The sequence below is a fragment of the Macrobrachium nipponense genome, chromosome 21 (assembly GCF_015104395.2).
Source record: "Macrobrachium nipponense isolate FS-2020 chromosome 21, ASM1510439v2, whole genome shotgun sequence".
Classification (NCBI taxonomy): Eukaryota; Metazoa; Arthropoda; class Malacostraca; order Decapoda; family Palaemonidae; genus Macrobrachium; species Macrobrachium nipponense.
Genome location: NC_087212.1, coordinates 72899395 through 72921158, shown reverse-complemented (window position 1 = coordinate 72921158; position 21764 = coordinate 72899395). Strand labels below are relative to the sequence as shown.

The 21764-nt window shown below is 35.9% G+C and overlaps 1 protein-coding gene across 8 annotated transcripts in view; it reads left to right on the top strand.

The window, feature by feature from the left end:
• LOC135198163 (uncharacterized) overlaps window positions 1-21764 on the top strand; it is a 904910-nt gene that overhangs the window by 36036 nt on the left and 847110 nt on the right. For 7 of the 8 annotated variants that reach the window (XR_010310739.1, XR_010310738.1, XR_010310735.1 and 4 more), the window contains exon 1: window positions 9568-9824. The exons of the other annotated variant lie outside the window; for it this stretch is intronic. Coding sequence is in view for 3 of the 7 variants with exons in the window: in XM_064225670.1 (XP_064081740.1) it covers window positions 9790-9824 (35 nt within the window). In the remaining 4 variants the exon portion in view is untranslated. Of the gene's footprint in view, window positions 1-9567; window positions 9825-21764 lie in introns of those variants that run through there. 8 annotated transcript variants of the gene reach the window in all.

Sequence of the window (21764 nt, the reverse complement as noted above, 5' to 3'; positions counted from 1 at the left end):
TTGTTCCCTAAGTGACTTACAGTCTCTTTGTAAAGCGCCATTTGCAGAATCTGTCATTATTATTATTAGTAATTCTGCGATGTTGTCATTACTGATATTCTACTTTTTCATTATTACTACTGTGAAAAGTATCAGTTTAGAAATTTTCTGGACCTGAATACTGTACCCACCTAAGGTCTCTAGCTGCAATTCGATTATATATAATCTGTTCCGCAATTTACTTTTAATGCTTTTTTAAAACTACTCCCGATGTTATTACTGTTATTACCATTATTATGATTACTATATTTATACTACTGCAGCAACTGTATGGATATCGCCGATTATTGATTGTTTTTTTTTATCATGCTATCTCATGTATCTAGTTGTGTATGTTATTGCCCGTACTTTGTATACTCCATGTATATGGCATTGAGCTGAAAATATTTATTATTATTATTATTATTATTATTGGCATGCATTCTCTCCCAATGAAATGATTTCAGATGATATCAGTGTTAGGGTCCCTGTGACCTTTATCATGACCTCTTCCTTAAAACGTCCGTCTTCGGGGCAATCGTTTTTCATAAACACAATGTTGTAATGATTAGCCTTTAGAGGTCCTTTGCGTTTGTAAGATCCATAAGTCTCTCTTAAATTTTATTAACTGGCTCGTTCGTAAACGTTTGCTGGGTGCGGGTAGTGAACATATTTGGCCTTAGCAATAAACTCAGAATGATTGTTTGTAATTATTGTAGATATTGTTATTGTTGCGATGACAATAGATCAGACATGTTAGGTGGCAGTCCATTTCCCTTGGTTTCACTGGCTCCGTTCAGACTACAATCGATTTTACTGCTTTCCTCGTTTACAAATAATTCTCTCTGCTCTCATCTCACTCTCTCTCTCTCTCTCTCTCTCTCTCTCTCTCTCTCTCTCTCTCTCTCTCTCTACGTATACATATATATATATATATATATATATATATATATATATATATATATATATATATATATATATATATACATATATATATATATATATATATATATATATATATATATATATATAATATATATATATCACACGCCAACACATATATACGTATAAATACCTACATGTATATAATTATCAAACTTTTCATTCCTCCTACACATCTACGGTTACCTGCAAGCGTCTCCAGTTGCCTTGATTGCTTTATTAAATTTTGAAGCCACATTTTGAGGCCTTCTCGAGCTAAAACTACTTCGAACCGTGCAACTTAATCATCCGTCCACTCTGCTGTTGCCTATTATCTAACAAATGATTTTCTTCAGCATTTTTGCTTTTCCGAGCATATCCACATTTTGTCTCGGGAAGCCATATTTTCCCAATAATCGTTACCTTTTCCTAATTAATTTCCAAAGTAGTCTCTCTCCCTTCATTAAAAGATCACTCATATTTGCTTGAATCTTGAACGGGAGAAACAAATCCGCTGTTAGTATGGGTACAAATGTAGTTGAAAATGAATCTGTACAGAGAGTTTCCAGGAATGTGTTCGATTCGCCATTTTCAGTATCTTTCCATTATCATGCCTGCCAGGGGCTGCCTACCTATCAGAAAAGCCAAAACATTTTGTCACTTTCCTATGCAGCCAAATCACCCAGCAAACTGTCCTTTATAGCTTTCAAGTAAAGATTCAGACTTTCCTAGCCATTTTTCTGTCATTCCTGCTGTCTCCATTCCTATATCATATAAATTTACTATTACATCTAGTTCCTCGCTGGACGAGTGGTTTTCGCGCTCGGCTGCCAGTCCGATGGTCTGAAGTTCGAATCTCGGTTCTGCCAACGCGGAATCAGAGGAATTTACTTCTGGTGATAGAAATTCATTTCTCGATTTAGTGTGGTTCGGATCCCACAATAAGCTGTAGGTCCCGTTGCTAGGTGACCATTTGGTTCTTAGCCACGTAAAAATATCTAATCCTTCGGGCCAGCCCTAGGAGAGCTGTTAATCAGCTCAGTGGTCAACTAAGATATACTTAACTTTTAACTATTACATCTTTCCTCCCTCCTCAGTCAGTGAAAACACAATCTATGATAAACTCATCGGTACTTCCACGTGTTTCCTGAGTCTTCCCAAGTGCCCTAGCAATGAGAGCTAGACACTCCCTCCCCTTACAATTTTCTAATACACACGAGGATATCACCTTGGCCTAGTCCAGAAGTTCGTGATTTTCATCGCGGACATTCACGCTCATCTAAATAACCTAGAGTAGACGTAATAGGCTCATCAAGGTATAGCGCAGTGGTTCTCAACCAGGGGGGAAATTGTGACTACAGGTTAGCAGGCTCAAACTGGCTCTAGGACCACACAAAACAGTGTGGATCGGTCTGCACGACTGACAGGTCACGCTGGGCTTTCTCTCCGCTAGCTTGTGTGTTTGTGTTAGAATTTTGTTGCATATTTAAAATATTCCTTTTGAGGTAGACAATTTTGTGATGTGAAGGGATGGGAATGACATTCTGACTTACGGTGAAAGGGTGCACGGTCCAAAAAATGTTTGAGAACCGCTGGTATAGAGCTGTAATTCCATGATGGTTTTACGCCACACAGAGCAGTGCGCAGTGTAGTGGTTTCATTTCCAGATATGGTACCTACCTATAGGAGGACAAGTTATTTACATTGGCCAGAGGGTTATCAGCCTTTTAGGAAAATATATATATATATTTTTTTTTTGCTGTGCAAGTTGTTGCTCTTAGAAATTATTTTAAGAATGCTCGCCCCGGAAAAATATACAGAATTGTAGTGCGTAACTCAAGAAAATAAAATGCTTATTGCCCTATTTTATTGTCATCGATTTAGTCTGGACATTAGTTCATGAATGGTATTCACTCTGCAGAAGTATGATAAAAATGCTATCCAGATATAAAAGAAAAGATCAACGGACAACTATTCTTTGAATTAAAACAAAAGTGCCTCCACTTATTTAAATCATGAGTTTATGCTTATCTTGCGCTCCTCTCGTTCATTGATCGTGATGTCTTTTGAATATTATAAAGGATAATTGATCCCATCGTATTAGTATTTATATATATATATATATATGTATATATATATATATATATATATATATATATATATATATATATATATATATATATATATATATATATATATATATATATATATATATACTATAAAAGGGCTCTGGGATAGAGCCCCAATGACGTTAAGCTGAGAGTAAGACAGGCAAATTAAGATAAGGTTTCACCATCCAGTTGCTTATTCAGTAAAATGATTGGTATTTTTTTCCGAAGAGAAATTTTACCCTTTTGCTTGTTGTTGATCCAGTGGATTGTTTAAGATCTTTTTATTTGTTTTATTTTTATTTAATTGATACTTGAGTCACTTTTATTCTTTTCGGTTCATTACATTGAATTACATCGCCAATTTCATCACGCTAAAGACCGCCACTAACGCTCAGTTATATCTGTGCAGTTATGCTGCCTGCACAGTCAAAACTGACTTCACTAACGCTCAGTTATACCTGTGCAGTTATGCTGCCTGCACAGTCAAAACTGACCTTACTAACGCTCAGTTATACCTCGGCAGTTATGCCTATGCAGGCAGAACTGAATCCACTTATGCTGAGTTATACCTGTGCAGTCAAAACTGAATACACTTGTGCCTGCTCAGTTATGGCTGCGCAGTCAAAACTGAATCCACTAATACTGTTGTACCTGAGCAGTTAAACGTGTGCAGTCAATACTGAATCCACTAATACTGTTGTACCTGAGCAGTTAAACGTGTGCAGTCAATACTGAATCCACTAAGACTTCAGTTATACCTGCACAGGCAAAACTGAACCCAGTTATGCCTGAGCAGTGAGCAATTATGCCTGCACAATCAAAACTGAACCTTCTAACGCTCAGTTATATGTGTAGTTAAGCCTGCACAGTCAAAATTGAATCCACTGACGCTCGTTTATACCTGCGTAGAAATGCCCTTTGCAAGCAAAACTGAAGTTAGCGGGTTTAATTTTGCTTGCACAACTGCGTAGGTATAACTGAGCGTTATTGGCCGCCTCGTAGGCCGTTGGTAATTATGAAAACAAAGGTTTTTTAGTCTATTAAAATCAGTGCTATTTGCTCTCCAGTAATATTTTTCATTTCTTATTGTTATTAACGTAAATCTTCAGTATACCGCGTTATGTGATACCCCTTACTTTCCGACTCCAATTCCTCACTCGTTTTTCCTATCAGTCGTTCTGTTACCTGTTGCATTCTCAAACGAACCTATCAATCTATCTAAATACACACACACACACACATATGTATATATATATATATAACTTAAATTTTCGTGTGGTTTGTTTATGAGCTGCAGCGGCAAGAAAAGCTTGAAGAGAAACGACACTGTCAAGTACTCCCGTATAACTTACAACTCTTTGGGGTACGAGGGTTTATGCTCTGCATCATTCCGTACCACTCTGTGCCCCGAAGATGTGTTAATTGCACCGGTATATTTGGCACTCTGTCGTTTCTCTTCAACCTTTCCCTGTGGCTTCAGCTCATAAGCACATCCACACATATATACGAGTATATATATGTGTGTGTGTGTTTTTACTGTTTTTACATTTAAAACACACACACGCACATATATATATGCTTATATATATATATATACACTTAAAAATCACAGAAGATTCACGTGACTTCATTAAATAAGTGAATACCACAGGAAAATGATAGGCAGAATTCCAAGCGCTTTCGTCTTTACTTAGACATTCGGGGTTGTTAGGGTATTCGCTATATATATATATATATATATATATATATATATATATATATATATATATATGAATACACGAAGTATGTTTGTGTATATATACGAGTATGTAATTGTGTATCAGTGCGGCCGTATACAGCGATATAACGTTTGTTGATATTGTAATGCAAGGTGAAGAATCTCTCTCTCTCTCTCTCAAATTCAGCAATAGAAAAGAAAGATTCTGGCTCTCGTATTTCCAGATAGAGTGGAGGGAAGTTCCGTACACACCACTCACACTGGTTTTGTAAATAGGTTATCCCAAGAGACACTACTACAGTTTACAAAGCCATTTCTGTCCCACGCTACATTTCATGCAGTTTTGAGGTCACGGATGTATCGGTTGCTTGGCTACAGTTACACAGTCACTTTGCCTCAAGCATTTCTCTCTAAAAACCTCTTCCTTTTTTTCTTTTTTTTCCTGTTGAGGGATGTAGTCTTTTCAGTTTCCTCACTTGAGTCTAGACATCTGCGGGAGGGTGCGGGAGGCATCAGAGGAAGACGTTGTCTTCCTAAATCGTAGATCGTATTATGTGCAAAGTATTACTAGATCATAATTATTGGATCTAATTTCCTATCCCCTGCTATTAAATATTAATGGTATTTACCTATAGTGCTATACATTACCTGTAAACTATGTGCTAATATGTAAGTGTATATTAATCTCAATGTCTATGCAGGACAAAAATTAACAACCCGAAAGCACTTGTGTTGATCTTCTGATTTATATTCCTGTGCTATACTAAAGTGCATCTTCCGTGGTTTGTGTGAATATCATATAATATGCCTTATATATATATCATACATACATACATGCATGCATATATATCCTTGTGTGTGTGTGTATATATATATATATATATATATATATATATATATATATATATATATATATATATATATATATATATATAATTTGGTGGCGTAAATGGATATAGACATATTTCCACGCATTTTCCTTCTCTTCCTGTACGACAGTCGACTGCCACAAGTTACACTACTTACTGCTTTGGACAACTGACGCGATGAGATTCAGAAATCTTCTCCCGGAATCGAAACAAACCATATTCAGTTGTGGAGAGAGAGAGAGAGAGAGAGAGAGATAGAGAGAGAGAGAGAATCTCACTATGATGAGAATACCTCGTTGTTCCCAACATTATCCCTCTCTTACTCTTTAAGCGTCATATCTTACCTTTCATTTCACCGTGTTTGTTTGTTTATTTGTTTGTTGCGTGAGTATCACGTGTTGCTCACAACATTGAGTTTTGTATCCGAAAAGAGCCGCCCCATTGACTTCATTGTTGACTGAGAGGCTATTTTTATGCGCAACTGTCCTTCAATGGTGTATCAAAGGTCATTAGCTTTTGGTATACCCGTGTTTTACCCGTGTTTCACCTGCGATGAAGGTTGTTTAGACCAATTGTACTTCTCTGTTGAGGCCTTTGTACTGATTTATTCCGTTATTTTCTGCACGTCTTTGTTAGGGGGATTCCCTCTCTCGGTTGCCTAGTATACATTTCCGCCGGTCGGGAATTGCGTAGGTCTCTATCATTACGGTTACGGGTATAGTTGAATATATTTATAGCTATAGTTACGATTCAGACTATAGATGAAGTGTTCCACACGTTCAAAACTTTGTAACCCGATTTGTATGCATAGATTTACCGTTGCTGTAAATGTACGTTTACGGCTGCGCTCGATGTTCTGCTTATCCCCGATTTAGTCGACATTTTCTAGTTTGCATTTCTTTGGTACTTGGTATTAAATGAGTTGATGTCACCTCTCGATTGCCCCTCGGCTTTTCGATCTCGTTCACTGGAAACCTGAAATGGTTTTTCCTTCTCGCTCAGGAGATGCAGCCTGCAAATCTTCCGTCTGCATCTCTCCCAGGTCGGAATTAAAAAGAAGTCAAAAATGCGCCACCGAAGAACTAAGGATACTTTAACGTTATATAAAATCAAAGCTGCTGGGGCTAGAGGGCTGCAATTTGTTAAGTTTGATGATTGGAGGGTGGATGATCAACATATCAATTCGCACCCCTCTAGCCTCAGTAGCTTTCAGGATCTGAGGGTGGACAGAAAAAGGGCGGACGGACAAGCAAATAACCATCTCAGTTTTCTTTTAGAGAAAACTTTTTTAAAAAGAAGGAAAAATTTCGGATCCACATCCGGACGAAGATTTGAACATCCAAACGCATCCCCCGTGGCCCATCCCCAGGACCCACCCTTCACGATAGTTTCGTGGAAAAACCATCAATAGCTTCACGAGATATATTACGGGAGAATAGACGCTGCTAACCTAAAAACATTGAGTTAGATTCACGTAGGGGTTTTATAACTAGCAGCTGCATATTTTTTGTGGGAATGAAGCGAGTATTTATAAATTAATCGCTTCACCTTTTTACTCTCTTGTTTGAGAAATCATATACTTTTCTGTTCACTAATGAGTAATGACTTGATTTTTTTTCTCTCCATATTTGGGTACTTCCTTCGTGGACTTGATTTTGTGAAGGAGGCTCACCAGCCCTTTGTAGCTGCTTGGCCCTTGATCCTTAAACAGACCAGAACCTGATGCCAACATGAAAATATGCTTTGTTCTGATAGGAAATCAGCCTGGCGACTTTATCTGCTTTATTTTCATAATGCATACGCAACCAACATATATATATATATATATATATATATATATATATATATATATATATATATATATATATATATATATATATATATAATATATATATATATATATTACATATGTGTGTATGTATGTATAATGTACCGACCATTGTCGTACCCAATAAGCAGTTGGCAGTAGTAATGTCAAAGATGATTATGGCATAATGGAAAGGATGGTTTATTTTACAGATGCTCTAAAGTATCGCTCAAAAATCTTTGACTGAATTAAACAGCTTAATGTTACTTCAGATGCTGAAGCTTGGGCATTGTCATATCTTCATTTGATTTCAGCCGTCTCATTTCCACGCTGTTATTAATTGTAAAATAGCATTTTATTGACAGCTGCTCAGAAGCCATACCCTTGGTCTCTTCTGTTTCAAATTCGCACATTTCCCTCCTTTGTCGTACATCTCTCATTCACCACATGATTGACGCCAGGCTTATCAAATCTCATACCGTTATTATATGCATTTTTCTCAAACCGTAGTTGGAACCTCACATTCAAGTGTTCGCTGCACATTTGCCACAGGATTCGTCAACCTTTCCCTTTACCAGGGTATTTCTGTGCTATGTGACCATTCTTTTGACAATAGAAACTCACGGTGACGTGATACCCGTCTTGCATAATAGATTTATAGAACTTAGGCCAAAGGCCAAGCGCTGGGAGCTATTAGGTCATTCAGCGCTGACAGGGAAATTGCGAGTAGTAGGTTTGCAAGGTGTAACAGGAGGAAAACCTCGCAGTTGCACGCACTAGAAAATAATTGTTAAGAAAGAGTGGACAGCAAGATGGAAGAAAATAATGGGAAAGGAGGAGGTACTATCTATATTAAAAGGAGTGAAATAGGCTGCTGCTCAGAGGCCGAGAGGACACTGTAAAGAACCCAGTAATGTCTACAGCGCACCGCGCGCGTGGTCCACTGACGGCAATGAGGGTCTTAATTACGAGTATATAGTACTCTCCTCTCCATATTTACCTTTTCAGGGTCCTTAGAAGTCTGACAACTGGATTAAATTTGAATAAATGATGCCTCGTATTGTCAGCAGCTTTGTACCAAAAAAGACTTAAATTTGCTCACAATATTGTCGACATTCTGCAGAGATTCATTTCTTGCAGTCATGTTGCTTATGAGATCTTCCTTTGGGTCTTCACTCGACACGTTGCTTGTGTAATTTTGTGTGAAAGTTACTTCACATTTTTTTTTAGCTACGTTATTAACTTAAGCGAAGTGCCATCTCTCTCCCTTTCGGTTTGAAAAATCTTATTTTCTTCTCGGTAAATATGCTGTTGGCAGCTCTTAAATTCCCTTAAATTCCTTCCAGAAGCTCAACTACAACTGTCTTCTTTAACACTGCTCATGATTGGTGGACTCAATAATCAGATTCGTTTTAGTAATTCAACTCCTCTTGACCGCATCAATACGTAGGTATATGGAAAATTCGAAAAGTCATCTCACCGATGACCTCCTCTTTCTGATATTCCACCTTCACAGAAATATGAATAACGATCTGCTCTAATGTTAGTCCCGTTAATCTGTCAAAGTTTCCTATCCATGTTTCAAAATATTCTTGAACACATCCAATTATCGACAGACCGCAGATCATTATTACTTTTTGTGGGTTATCACTTTAAACGCATTTCTTGTGCCCTGCCCGCCAGCTCCCCCCCCCCCCCTGCTCTCTCTCTCTCTCTCTCTCTCTCTCTGCGCCACCCCTTTCCAATAAGAAGTCATTGTAGTGGTTAGGTGCAGTTTGTACCCATGTCAGACTGCTATCATTACTTACTACATAGTTTATAATCTTATACTTTGAAGCTTCATAGTGAAACAGCATTATGATTAAAGCAGTGAAATGCATGCTCAGGTCGAGACAATATTTCGTTAAGAATCGTGGCATGTATTGTTTAATACCTTTATATCTGGTTGTGAAATCTAAATATAGTTACAAAATGGAATTATCTCTCTCTTTTTCGTCAACTGTAATCCATTGAGTAAATGCAAAAATAATATGATATGTTTAATCAGATGAAGTGTTTTTGAAGTTAACGAGAACTAAAAAATGTTAGTTTTGGACATTTTTCATTCCAAAACTCCAGGCCTCACCCGGTTTTCCTTGCCGCTAACTGGTGACGCGTAACCTTTTCTAGTGATCGTGTATGACGTTCGATGGTGGTTTTACCCGTGTAATCTTGTTAAATACATTATTGGCGAAAAAAAATATTTTTTTTAGAAATCCAGTGTAGCAGATTTTAAAAAGGAAAATGAGAACTCAAAGATACCTGTAGAATAGCGTGAACAAGTGTAAAGGGATTTTGCGAGCCTAAATGTGCAGGTCCAAACTGAACGTTTATTCATATGGGTGAGTAACCTATTCTTGGTATGTTATGTGGTATCAGTTTTAATATCTTACAATCATGTTTTTTTTAAGCCAAGACAGAACCAGAATCGTATTTTTAAAACCTGAAGGTAAGAATGAGTTCTTTAAAAAAAAGGCAAATTGGAAACTAGGACTTGGGTACATGGAGAAGACCAAGATTAGGCCTAGGCTAGCCTTTCTTTTTGTGAATCTTGGTTCTAGTCGTTGATTTCATGAAGTATATTATAGAACATTTTATTATAATAGCAGGTATATTTTTATGTGGTATGCGTGGCAAAGTAGACTTACCGGTAGTGTCAGTAGCTAGGCCTAGGCCTACAATCAGACGAACTTCAGCAGTTTACTGCATTGACTTCAGTACTTTATATTAAAAATTATGCACTAGTTTTGACGATATTGATAGTAACTGTGAGAGGAATCTGAATTCTTTATTAAACTTACACCAAGCCTGTTATATTTTATTAAATGTGGTAGCCTAAGAAAGGTGGTAGTATTATAGCTACAATATTTTAAATGAGGTAGCCTAAGAAAGGTAGTAGTACTATTATATTACAACACTTGAGATGTATGCATTAATTTTCCCTCTGATTTTCATCAGTTGTAACAACCCTTCACGATAGTCAAAGTCATCACCAATATACCTATCCCAAACGAAATTGGATGGAGGATCTAATGACTGCAAAGTACCTAATGCTTCCAGTAGCCATTGTGAATATTTTAAGTGGCCTGGTGTCCAGGTGGTTCAGTTCAGGTAAAGACTAGGACACACTACTGAGTTAGCCTAGGTAAGGTTAGGCTAATACAAAAAGTAACTCCATAATTACCAGTCAGGAACACTTAGAAAAATAAGCTAAGATTGGGTCCAGTTTTCTTCCAGTGGTATCCACCACCACTATATCTTCTCCATGTACCAGCCACAGTTACAGGCTCTGAATTAATAATTTTGAAGTATTTTTTATTTATAAAAATATTTTACCTATTTCTGCAGGAATTTGTTAGTTTTTAGAGGTTGGTAGTGAAGCAACTTGCTTAGAAACTGTGATTTTGCAATCATCATCATTAGAGAAAGGATTCTAGAATCTAGAAGGCAGTGGGAAATGGGAAAATAAGATATAAGTAGTATGTATGAATATTTTATGCCCTACTGTTGATGCACCTTATACGATAATTTTACTATGAAGTTGACATCTCTCTTTTCACAAACTTATTTCTAGCCTGCCTCAGATTTTTACACACAAATCTTTTAAAAATTATAATGCATTTGCTATGTAGTTCGTGAAAAATATGATGCTGTACATTGTTTCACATTGCAAGATAGAGTAAACAACCTAACCAAAAATAGGACGCTGGTTAAGTGGTTACGTCTTGCTATTTTGTGTTGATATTAATATATCAGGTTTGGCTATTTTTTAGCCCCTTTTTTTTGCTCACTATTGGTTTGTTTCAATAATTTTTAAATTTTTTTTTTTTAATTAAACTATAGCTGATCAAATGGGAAATCAGTGTTTTAAAGACTATTGCTCAAACAATTGCTTACCAGATAAAACCTATGCTTCTTCCAAAAACATCACCTTTGGAGGAGAAAACACCAGTTAAAGACAACATAAAATGGCAAACTTTAATAGACCATTACTAATAGATTTAAGTGCAATTTAAAACCAGTACTGTATGCTATAAACTGTGACATAGTGGCATGATATCAAAATTTAATTTAAAACCAATTCGCTCTAACCTGTGACATGGTGGCCTGACCCTGGGGACTTTTTTACTCCTCTTAGGACCTCCTTTTATTGGTGTAAATATATAATTTATAACCTAAGATACCAAGGCATGACCTGGAGTGTGATGGCTTTGCCCTAGGACCTTGGCATTTTGATGCTCAAGGCCGGACTGCAGTCTTTGTGGAGCTCTGTTAGGTTGTTTACTTTTTTTTGAGCATTTTTGAAAGTCTTAATAATGTATGTGGTGAGGCTGACTCATTTGTATCTTGGGTATAGTGACATCTCTAATTTATCAGAATATGGTCATGTTTTGGGAAAAGTTGCTCATTATCTAGGCAGAGAATGAGATACTTATGAAATAGTGAAGCTACAATTCTCACATGCATAGATGCTGGTTTCTGGAACTGCTCAGAGTAGGATGTGAATGCAATTTTAAGTTAATTTTTTCTTTAAATAGGTAGCTTGTGTTATTTTACATAAAATTAAACTTCATATACAATAATTCCTTGATAGTAATAGTTTAGAATTGGCTATTGCTTAAATTGGTTGGAAATATTTTATCCACAAAATCATTCCATGACTTTTTTTTTTTTTAATTATTTAAAGCAGCACTGAATTTTTCTAGCGTATTTAATAATTTTTTGGGGTAATATGGACTGTTAAAATGCGGGCAATGTAAAATCTAGTGTATGGGCATGTACGGTATCTTGAGTTACTGGCAGTCTCTAGGCCATCTCGTTATTCTGGTCCTTATACAGTAGCTGATCACCTTAGGATATTAGACCAAAGGTTGTGCAGTATAGGCTGTCGGCAACTATGCCAAGAAGGAACAAGCATCTAAATGGTCTTGTCATCTTATTTTATATTTATCTTAAATTCAGATTTGTAGGTTGTAACATAATCGTTATGAGCATCAGAGGATTCACTTACTACCATTTGGCACCGATGGTGGGGTAAAGTAAGTTCAACATAACTACTATGAGATTCAGGGCCTCTGTAACACGGTTTTTTCGCATTAACTTTTTATCTATGCATTTCATAAATATAACACTTATTCAGAATACATATTATCTCAACACATAAATTTTGAGTGTATTCTGCACTACGTAGGTTGAATAAATTTGGTACTTATAATGTAAAAGTGACCTTTTTTGAAGACGGGCCAACTTACTCAGAGAAAAGATTTCGAACGCACTCGTTACGTAACTTATGACATCATTTCTTCCCTCTTTCTCGATGGATGATTGGCTATACGTAACGAAGGCTAAACCTCTGGCAACAATGACATACAAATTTAAATACAAGCAAAGCAGTACACCTTTATGAACTCTGGAACCTCCCCACTGATAATTGTCATAATGAACAAACCAACAAAATATGTTAATAAATACAAAAACACTTCGATTATTAGTCTAACTCCCAAAATAAGTTTCCAAAGAAATTACAGTCTGCTTTATAGGTCACAATCAAATTGACAAGATATAGGGAATAGTTGGTAATTACCAAAAACATAGAGGACAAGCTTGATTTGGTAACTGCTATATCCAATGTCAAGCAATTTTTATTTATTGGCTATCTACCTATTTACTGAAAAAAAATAGCCGGTACCGTATATTGGCTTTAAACCTTCACCAATAATTATCGTCAGAATGGTGACTTCATGAGGCTCCACCCACTTTTGCCTCGTTATAATTCAGGATAACACTGAAGGCTACCATGGGCATTGTTGGATTAGAAAATTTAACTTCTGGCTATAAAAAACTAATTTCTCGAGTAGTTGTAAGAAGTGCTAAATGATCCTCAAGGATCCCAGCAGTTGGTCTAAACTTTTAATTCATGTATATTACTGCCATAACGTTGCGGCACTACTGCTACAGTAGTATTACTACGCTAGCACTGATACCCCACCCACATCTATGTATCGTTCCGCCATTCATAAAGTCTTTGGGTTTCAGAGCCGATGGCATTTCTGTTCTGGTGATGGGCGGGGCAACATTTAGTCAAAAGGAGTTTGTTTACCTTGCTTACGTAATGAATGTTTTTCGACTCTTGGCTCATAATTTCATTGGCCATGGCGTCGGCTAGATCATTTTTACTCTATAAAAATTAAAACTATCGGGTTTAGGTTATTGATAATGCTGACAAAATTTGTGTGTGGTTGTAAAATATACATATGTCAACTTTCAGCTACATCCGATGCTTTGACAAGGAGCAAAGTCCAAAAAACCGTGTTACAGAGACCCTGAATCTCATAGTAGTGACCTTATTTTATCTAAAATTAAGTTTGACCTGAAGTGCAAGTTCTTTATGTTCATACATTTAGGTACACAACTGCTATAACATCATTGATATTTAAGTTGTCTCCATTGTATCTATTTTGACCAATCCTAGTCCTATTGTAACCAGACATAGTCCTAAATTCAGGTGTCTGGAGTTCATGCCCCTAGTTACTGTTGCATTTTTTCTTTTTTTTTCTTTTTTTTTTTTTTTGTTTTTTTTTTTTTTTTTTTTTTTTTTTTTTTTTGTCAGAAAAAAAACAGGGGAAGTGCTGTAGTGTATTTTATGCAGTTATTTTTTCAATGCTTATGAACCCATCAGATTCTCTTGTAATTCTATGATGAAGACTATTAACAGGGTGTAGTTATTTATGGAATGATGAAGACTATTAACAGGGTGTGAACTACCTGAGATACGTTGATCCGGTCGGTCGTAGGACAAGGAGTCTAATCTAATTTTTAACATGCCTGTAAGTGTGAGTGCGGAGGGGTCCCATAGTTGATTTATTTCATAAGTGGTTTTTATAGACGAACCTGTCAATCCTTAAGCAAAGATGTGGTAGCCTAACTTGTCGAGGAAGGTTGAAAATGATAACTCAACCAATTAAAGATGAATCATTCATTTCTAGTTTACTGCATACATAATGCAGTTGAGAAATTACCCAAGGGTTGTTTGAGCACTTAATCCTAATAATAACATATGTTTGTTTAACAGTCCAAGTTTTCATGCTTTTGTATTGTATACGGCAACCAAGTAAAAGGACAGATATTTGCTGGCCATAACCGATAGCAAATGATTTTATTGTGTAAACATGTAGAATGATATTGCTGAAAATGAATATGTACGTAAAACTATAAGTAAAATGCCAGAGAATTACAATCATAATAACAAAATCAGGTATAGTTCTATTTAGTGCAAAGAAGATTTATGTAGGTATAGACAGCTGTTCTTTGGAGTACATAATTTACTGTACATAATATACTACAGTAGAAGTTTTCGTCATTTGTAGTTGATTACAGTCAACAATTAGTCTCTCCCTGTCTTTGTGCTGCTCCATGTTATTTATTTATTTTTTTTTGTGTGTGTGTGTGAAACGTGACACTTATTATACATCTTTTAAAAGCAGTTGTTGTAAGGAGAAGTCTTGGGTTTTGAAGTGGTAGCTGATGAAAGTATCTTGAAACAAATTTACCTAATTCAGACTCGGCAACTCTCCCTCTTATTGATGAACACTTGCCCTGGGTTTCACTAACATTGTATATTGCTGTATTATAGTATATTCATCATCAGAACATATGTTAGGATTTCTCTGCCCATGGTTAGATGTGTGATAAGTTCTCTAGTGTGGTTATTTAATGCAGCTTCTCTGCCTGAATTACATTTTCTTTTAGGCTTTCAGCTTTGTTTGTTCTTCATGGCTTTTTTTTTTTCTTTTTTTAAGATCCGTAAGTAGATCTTACTTAACAGAAGCATATGCGATAAATACCAGAATTTTTATAACAAAACGTCTGTAAGTAGATCTTACTTAATGGAAGCGTATGAGATATGTAGTAGCTACCAGACTTTTGATAACAAAATGGAATTCACAATGATTGCTCTCTGAAAGATAGCAAGACATCTATTCAAAAACATATTTATTGTAATGGTGTCCTGTTTAGGGAATATAAATTGGGTTGTGGGAAAATAAGAGATCTGTTGCCAGACCATTTAAAAAGTTTTTGTGTGGTTCATTTTTTCCTCTTAATTTCCGAGTAAATTTATCATATATATTTACAACTAGGAACTAGGCAATATGTATACTGAATTTTGGTATCATAAATGATTTTCTAAATACTTTTATTGTTAAAGTCCTTCAGAGTTTATGGAGGTTCATATTTACGAATTCCCTCTAGATGTTTATTTTATTTATTATTTTTTTTTGTTGAGGTTTATTGGTAAAGTATTTTTCGTGCTACCGTGGCTTGTTATCTACACATCATCAACTCCGTAAGACGGCCAAATGGAGATATCGTTTATTTATATAATTTGTCGATCACACACTATTATAGAAATGGGTGTATACGTATAATACTTTGATCCTGATCCCCAAGGAGCTCCCGCCGTGTTTATTACTAGCACCTTAGAGTAGGTGACAACGTAGATACCAAGCCAAAGTAGCATCGTATTTTCCTCTCAAGTCCTGTACAAAAATTCATCTCATTATTCATCCTCTGTGTTACAGGTTCCTTCTTATTTAACTTCAAATTGTAGGAATTACTGTCATCCTAGTATATTGAAAGACTCGTCTCTCGAGCGTTCATCGCTTGGGACTTGCATGTTTTTAGGTATTTTTGGAAAATTATCGTCATCCATATCGTGCAGTTTTTAAAGGGTCTCTTCATTCTGCTTTTATTTATTCATTTACGTTTTTTTTTTTTTTTTTTTTTTTTTTTTTTTTTTTTTTTTTTTTTTTTTTTTTTTTACGAAGTGCAAGTTTTGTGGTCTTTCTCATTTGTGTGTCCACCATTTTATGTAGAAACATTCATTCATCCCTTTTCGTTTATAGAGCCGTCATCTTATGGTGTTCGTTGTCATTTTAGGACACATTAAGGATGTGTAATTTTGGGCTCTTTTTGTGTGTGTGTGTGTGTGTGTGTGTGTGTGTCAGAATAGTACTTGAAATTAGGTTATATATCACTGTGTGTCAGGAGGTTCTACCTGCCCAACGTTTCATTTACGAGTAAACAGGAAATTTTTTTTTTAACGTCCAACAGATATGTAGGTTTTTCCAGAAATGTAAATTGTGAAAATTCAAGTGATGTTCTCGGAATTACTTTGGCAACTCTTAAAATGGTCTTGTGATGATGATGATGATGATGTTGATTATTATTATTATTATTATTATTATTATTATTATTATTATTATTATTATTATTATTATTATTATTATACAGATAGGTAATGCGGTATAGATTTAATAAAGTTATAATGATGTGAGTTTTTCAGCCTTTAGAAAATACATTTTTTTAAAATCGAAATAAACGTTTGAGTGAGCTAATGGCTCATTTATTGAAAGGCTGCATAAATTTTGTGATTTTGTTCTCATGGTTGCGTGATCATCCTAAGATTACATCCCTATGAAGAGAGCACGTCTGTATGCCATAGAGTACTGTTATGTGGGTTATATGGGCCTTGGTTAATGTCGGTCTGTTTTATTATGCTCATTTTACATGTATTCTGCCTGTTCGAAAATTCCCAGGATGTATAATTGTTTTGCACCAGCCCGTTTTTTTTCCAGTCCCCTAGGTTAGGTTAGGTTAGGTTAGATTAGGATAGGTAAGGTTAGTTCAAACACAGATAAATGAGGTAAATTGGGTGTGGGAAACACAGTGAGATTATTTTCAAAAAGATTCTACGGTCAACTTAGGGATATAGCGTCCAGCTTTTGTAGGGAAGGTTCGGTACTTGGTCATAATTCGGGAATAAGCTGCCGTTCCTCCTCTTCAGCCTGAAAGAAACTTAGTCACACTAAAGTGTCTTGACGACGGATTAAAGAAAAAATGCGAAGACATGTGGCAAAGTATTCCACTTGCATTATTTTATTAAAGACTCGGTGTATTGTGTAGAGTCTTAATCAACACTGGAATGAAGTTCTGTGCTTAAGAGAGTTTCGATTTAAGAATACCAGAGATCTGCATGATGTGTTCTTTCCAAGTAAATATGCCTACGAGAAATTCAAACAGTTCTATGTAAATTGAAAATTCTATTTAACCCCTTATTAAAAAAATTGGAAAATAGTTTAGTGTTTAATGATAGCTGTGGGCCTCAGAGATCAAAGGTCAGTAAGAGATGATGTAGCATTTCTAGGTAGTGACTCTCAGGGGTTTCAACCCCGGAATGTAGTATCCACTTTTGTACTGTAGTGTGTTTAGTACGACCCCTGTGTAATTGACCGTGAAAACATAAACAAAAGACTGTAAATATCGTGAAAACATAAACAAAAGACTGTAAATTTCATAAAGATAATGACCCCAAAGAAATATTACTCCAGTATAATGACCCCCCCTAAAACATTTGGGGGTCACTATCTAGGTGGCCTCGAGTTCGATTCTCGGGCATTCCATTGAGGTGTTAGAGATGTGTATTTCTGGTGAGAAAGTTCACTCTCGACGTGGTTCAGAAGTCACGTAAAGCCGTTGGTCCCGTTGCTGAATAACCACTGGTTCCATGCAACGTAAAAACACCATACAAACAAGCAAACTATCTAGGATAGATCGAGATTAACCATAGTTCATAGAATTCAGATGAATGGGATTAGGAGCAAGACTTGACTAGGTCCGATAAAAAAGAAGAAAAATATTGATAAAAAAAAACAAATTTTTGAAGTACCAACTACCGAAATGTGAAGTGGCCCCAAAAGTGTTCTTTAGCTGTGTGTGTAGTACCCACGAGAGCAACGGGCCACATTGATGTAGTACTTACATCGCTCTCGGTGTAAGTCTTCAAGTTTTGCAAGGCGGAAACCCCACTTCAGTAAGAAGGCATAATCTCGTCCGGAAATGATGTCATTTTATTTATTTAATTTTTAAGCAAACGGTCCACGACGTTTGGGGATCGAAATATTTGTGTTAGTCTTACTTGAATTAAGAGCGGGAAGAGCCACTACTTCATGGTGATTGCGTAATTAAGCTACATCCATGCTGAACTCCAACCGGTGTCCTCTCATATAGGCTAGTATAGACATTGCTGACTTCAGGGAGTTACTTTTGTTGTTGCAAGTGTAAGTTGATTGTTTTTGTCTCCTTAGTTGCTTGCAAGTTTTTTTATTAACCACCTAAGGTCTCTAGTTGAAATTTAAGTTATATAGTATGTGCACTAACTGTTATTACTCTCATGCATATTTTTTTTCTCACCAATATTATTACTGTTATTACCAGTATTATGATTACTAGCTTTTATGCTACCTCAGCTATTTTGTGGATAAGTGCCGATTATTCATTTTCTTTTCTTTATCATGTTGTCTCATGTATCTAGATTGTGTATGTTACTGTCTGTATTTTGTATTTTCCATGTATATGGCCCTGAGCTGAAATAAAGCATATTATTATTTTTTTTTTCTTATTTGAAGGCAACTCAGTCCTGTTTCGTTTTAGTTTTAAAATTCATCTGTATGAAATATGGTGACGAGTGAGGGCAGTTTGAAAGATTGTGGCTAAAGGAAGCTTGGGTATCGGTAGGCTTAATTGTTAGTTAGATATTTCGAATGTAACCAAAATCTTTGAAAATGTGGAAATAAGACAATAAGAGGCGATAGTGGAATGATTGTTTATGAGGTAATGATATGATACTGTGTGTGTGTGTGTGTGTGTGAGAGAGAGAGAGAGAGAGAGAGAGAGAGAGAGAGAGAGAGAGAGAGAGAGAGAGAGAGAGAGAATTCTAATCAGGCTTACTCTCATTTTTACTATGTAATATTTAGGGGAAAATTAACTTGGGTTTGCCAGACTTGAATCTATTATTTTTTTATTATTGAATTAACATCGGTAATCAGCTTGGGTGATGAAAATTTGCTTGCCATTCATGTAAGGAAAATCATGAATTGGGCTTTTGCTGGGTCGAATCGTAAGACTTTCTCGTTTTTGTTTTGCTATATTTCATGGAATGGGGGAAACGCTTCCGAACCTTCATTCTCTTGAGGCGGTCTTGTTGTTTTGGACTCACGACATAACTTTTTGAATTTTTAAAGAATTGGTGAGTTGCGTATGGTTTTCAGCCTATATCCACATTAAAGTTGTTTTTCGGATGAACTAGTCTATTTGCTCCTTTGAGAACTGTATTAGCTGAGCGGACATCTTGAGTGTAGAGCGATAAGCACAACACAAAACGTATCAAATAGGGTCATAACAAGCATATGCACATCGAAATATTAAGGAATCTTATCCTACGTACATGAGGTAGGTTTTACAGGATCGAAGCCTGTGTATCGGATTCGATATCACACTACATAAATAATTTATTCCACATACACATTAACATGATGCAACATCTCACAGTCAGCTTGGAACTGAACGTGTCTGTTGACAATGTTATATAGGGCGTGCTACAAACACAACATAAATGCCACCCCCTCTCGTTTTTATTCTTATGTAAAGACCAAAGTTACCGCTGTGAAGAGTGACGGACGCGGGAGTTTGCAATAGTTATCCCTAAAGATATTTCGTTTTCTGCGAGTCGATCACATTCTTTTTCTGTGAAAGCTAAGATACGTCGTTGGTCTCAAGGAATCGGCTTGTGAGAAATTTTATTGATTTGTATGTAGATGTAAGACGACAAGCTGGCATTACAATAACAGTGGTTATCGATATTGAAAATATTTGTGCTTGAAATAATCATTAAAGTAGAAAATGATTAAAATATTGCCGTAAACTTTTATGAGACATTCCCACATCAGACAATCAGAACTTTATAATTAATTGTTAGCTTACGTTGTTTATATTATATTTCTTACCAGTTGATTCTTTGATATATTTCGGAGAAGAACGGAGACTGAAATGAATATTTCGCCATAGGTTGTGACCCAACATTTACTTGGCATGATTTTTATTTTAAAAGTAGCTTATTTTTTCTACCATCCTATGTACAATATATAGTTTAAGAAGTGTAGAATAATAAGTAATAGGGGGTGCGGGGCGGCTACATAATCCTCTTGTGATGTAGCGGGAGAGTGGAAATGAAAGTTGAAAAATGGATGGCCCTCCAGTCAAAGGAAGGAAAACTAAGATTCAGGAAAATCGGAGGCAAGAGGGGAATTCCAAAGTTTGGGGAGTGGAGGGGAGGGGTTAAAAGACGACGAAACCACGGGATTTTGCTAATCGGACTGGGTCAAGGAAAAGACGTCGAAGGCACTATTGTAGTTGAATGAGGGGGTGCACGTTTTCTCATTTGTATTTCTCATTAGCGATTCTGCTTTATTCACCTTAACTAATTTTTTTCCCTCCCACGCGTTAGTCACTTTTGTGTGTTAACGTGTTTAGCCTAATCACAACTTTTTGTTTTTTTTTTTTTTTTTTTTTTTTTTTTTTTTTTTTACTGCTTTCCCTTGGAATTTGTGTACAATTTGAGTAATGTAAGTAGTAACGAGAACTGTTCAGAATTGATGAAGCAGTTGTGAAAACTATACATATTTTTTGTAGTTTATTTTTATATAGATATTTATTGAAAATAACCCAGGCTTCAGCTGACCTGTCGTTATATCCTTACAATAATAATAATAATAATAATAATAATAATAATAATAATAATAATAATAATAATAATAACAAACTTTTGGTTGTATGGTGTCCTAGCCAATATGCAATGAAGTATTGAGTCGAACGTATAGGCAAGGAATCCTTGTGGTTTTTGGTATGTTGAATGAAAGACTTTTGTGGGAAGGGTATTGCAGTGACATAAGTGGTGCTTTAGGACTATTGCCTTAAACGAATAAAGAGAAATATACAAGTTTCGTAAAGTATTCAGCGGGAGAGCAAGAAGTTTGCATGGTCTTAAAGGTAGCGGCCAACTTTTGTGATTCAATTGCTCTTGGGTTGTCGACCTGCCCTTCATTTTTGTATCAATTAGGGCGAACATAAAGAGTACAGTATTTGTATCGCACTCAAGATTTATTAAGAGTTTTGTGTTGCTGTATCTCCGATTTATTGTGGGGAAAAAATTGTTGTATCTCTTACAGAAACCAATTGGTTAAATGGCTTGAGGCAGCAATCGGATAAATTGTCTTATAGACTGACTACCCCATGTCACAGGCAAATTTCTTGGACTCATTAAAACAAATGCAGCCGAATTTTTTTTTTTTTCTAGAGCTCTTACTGCCCGTGTTCAGGAGGTAGTTTTGTCATCAAGTAAACAAAGGTTGAAAATGAGTACATAGATTTTAACTGTCAGTCTTACG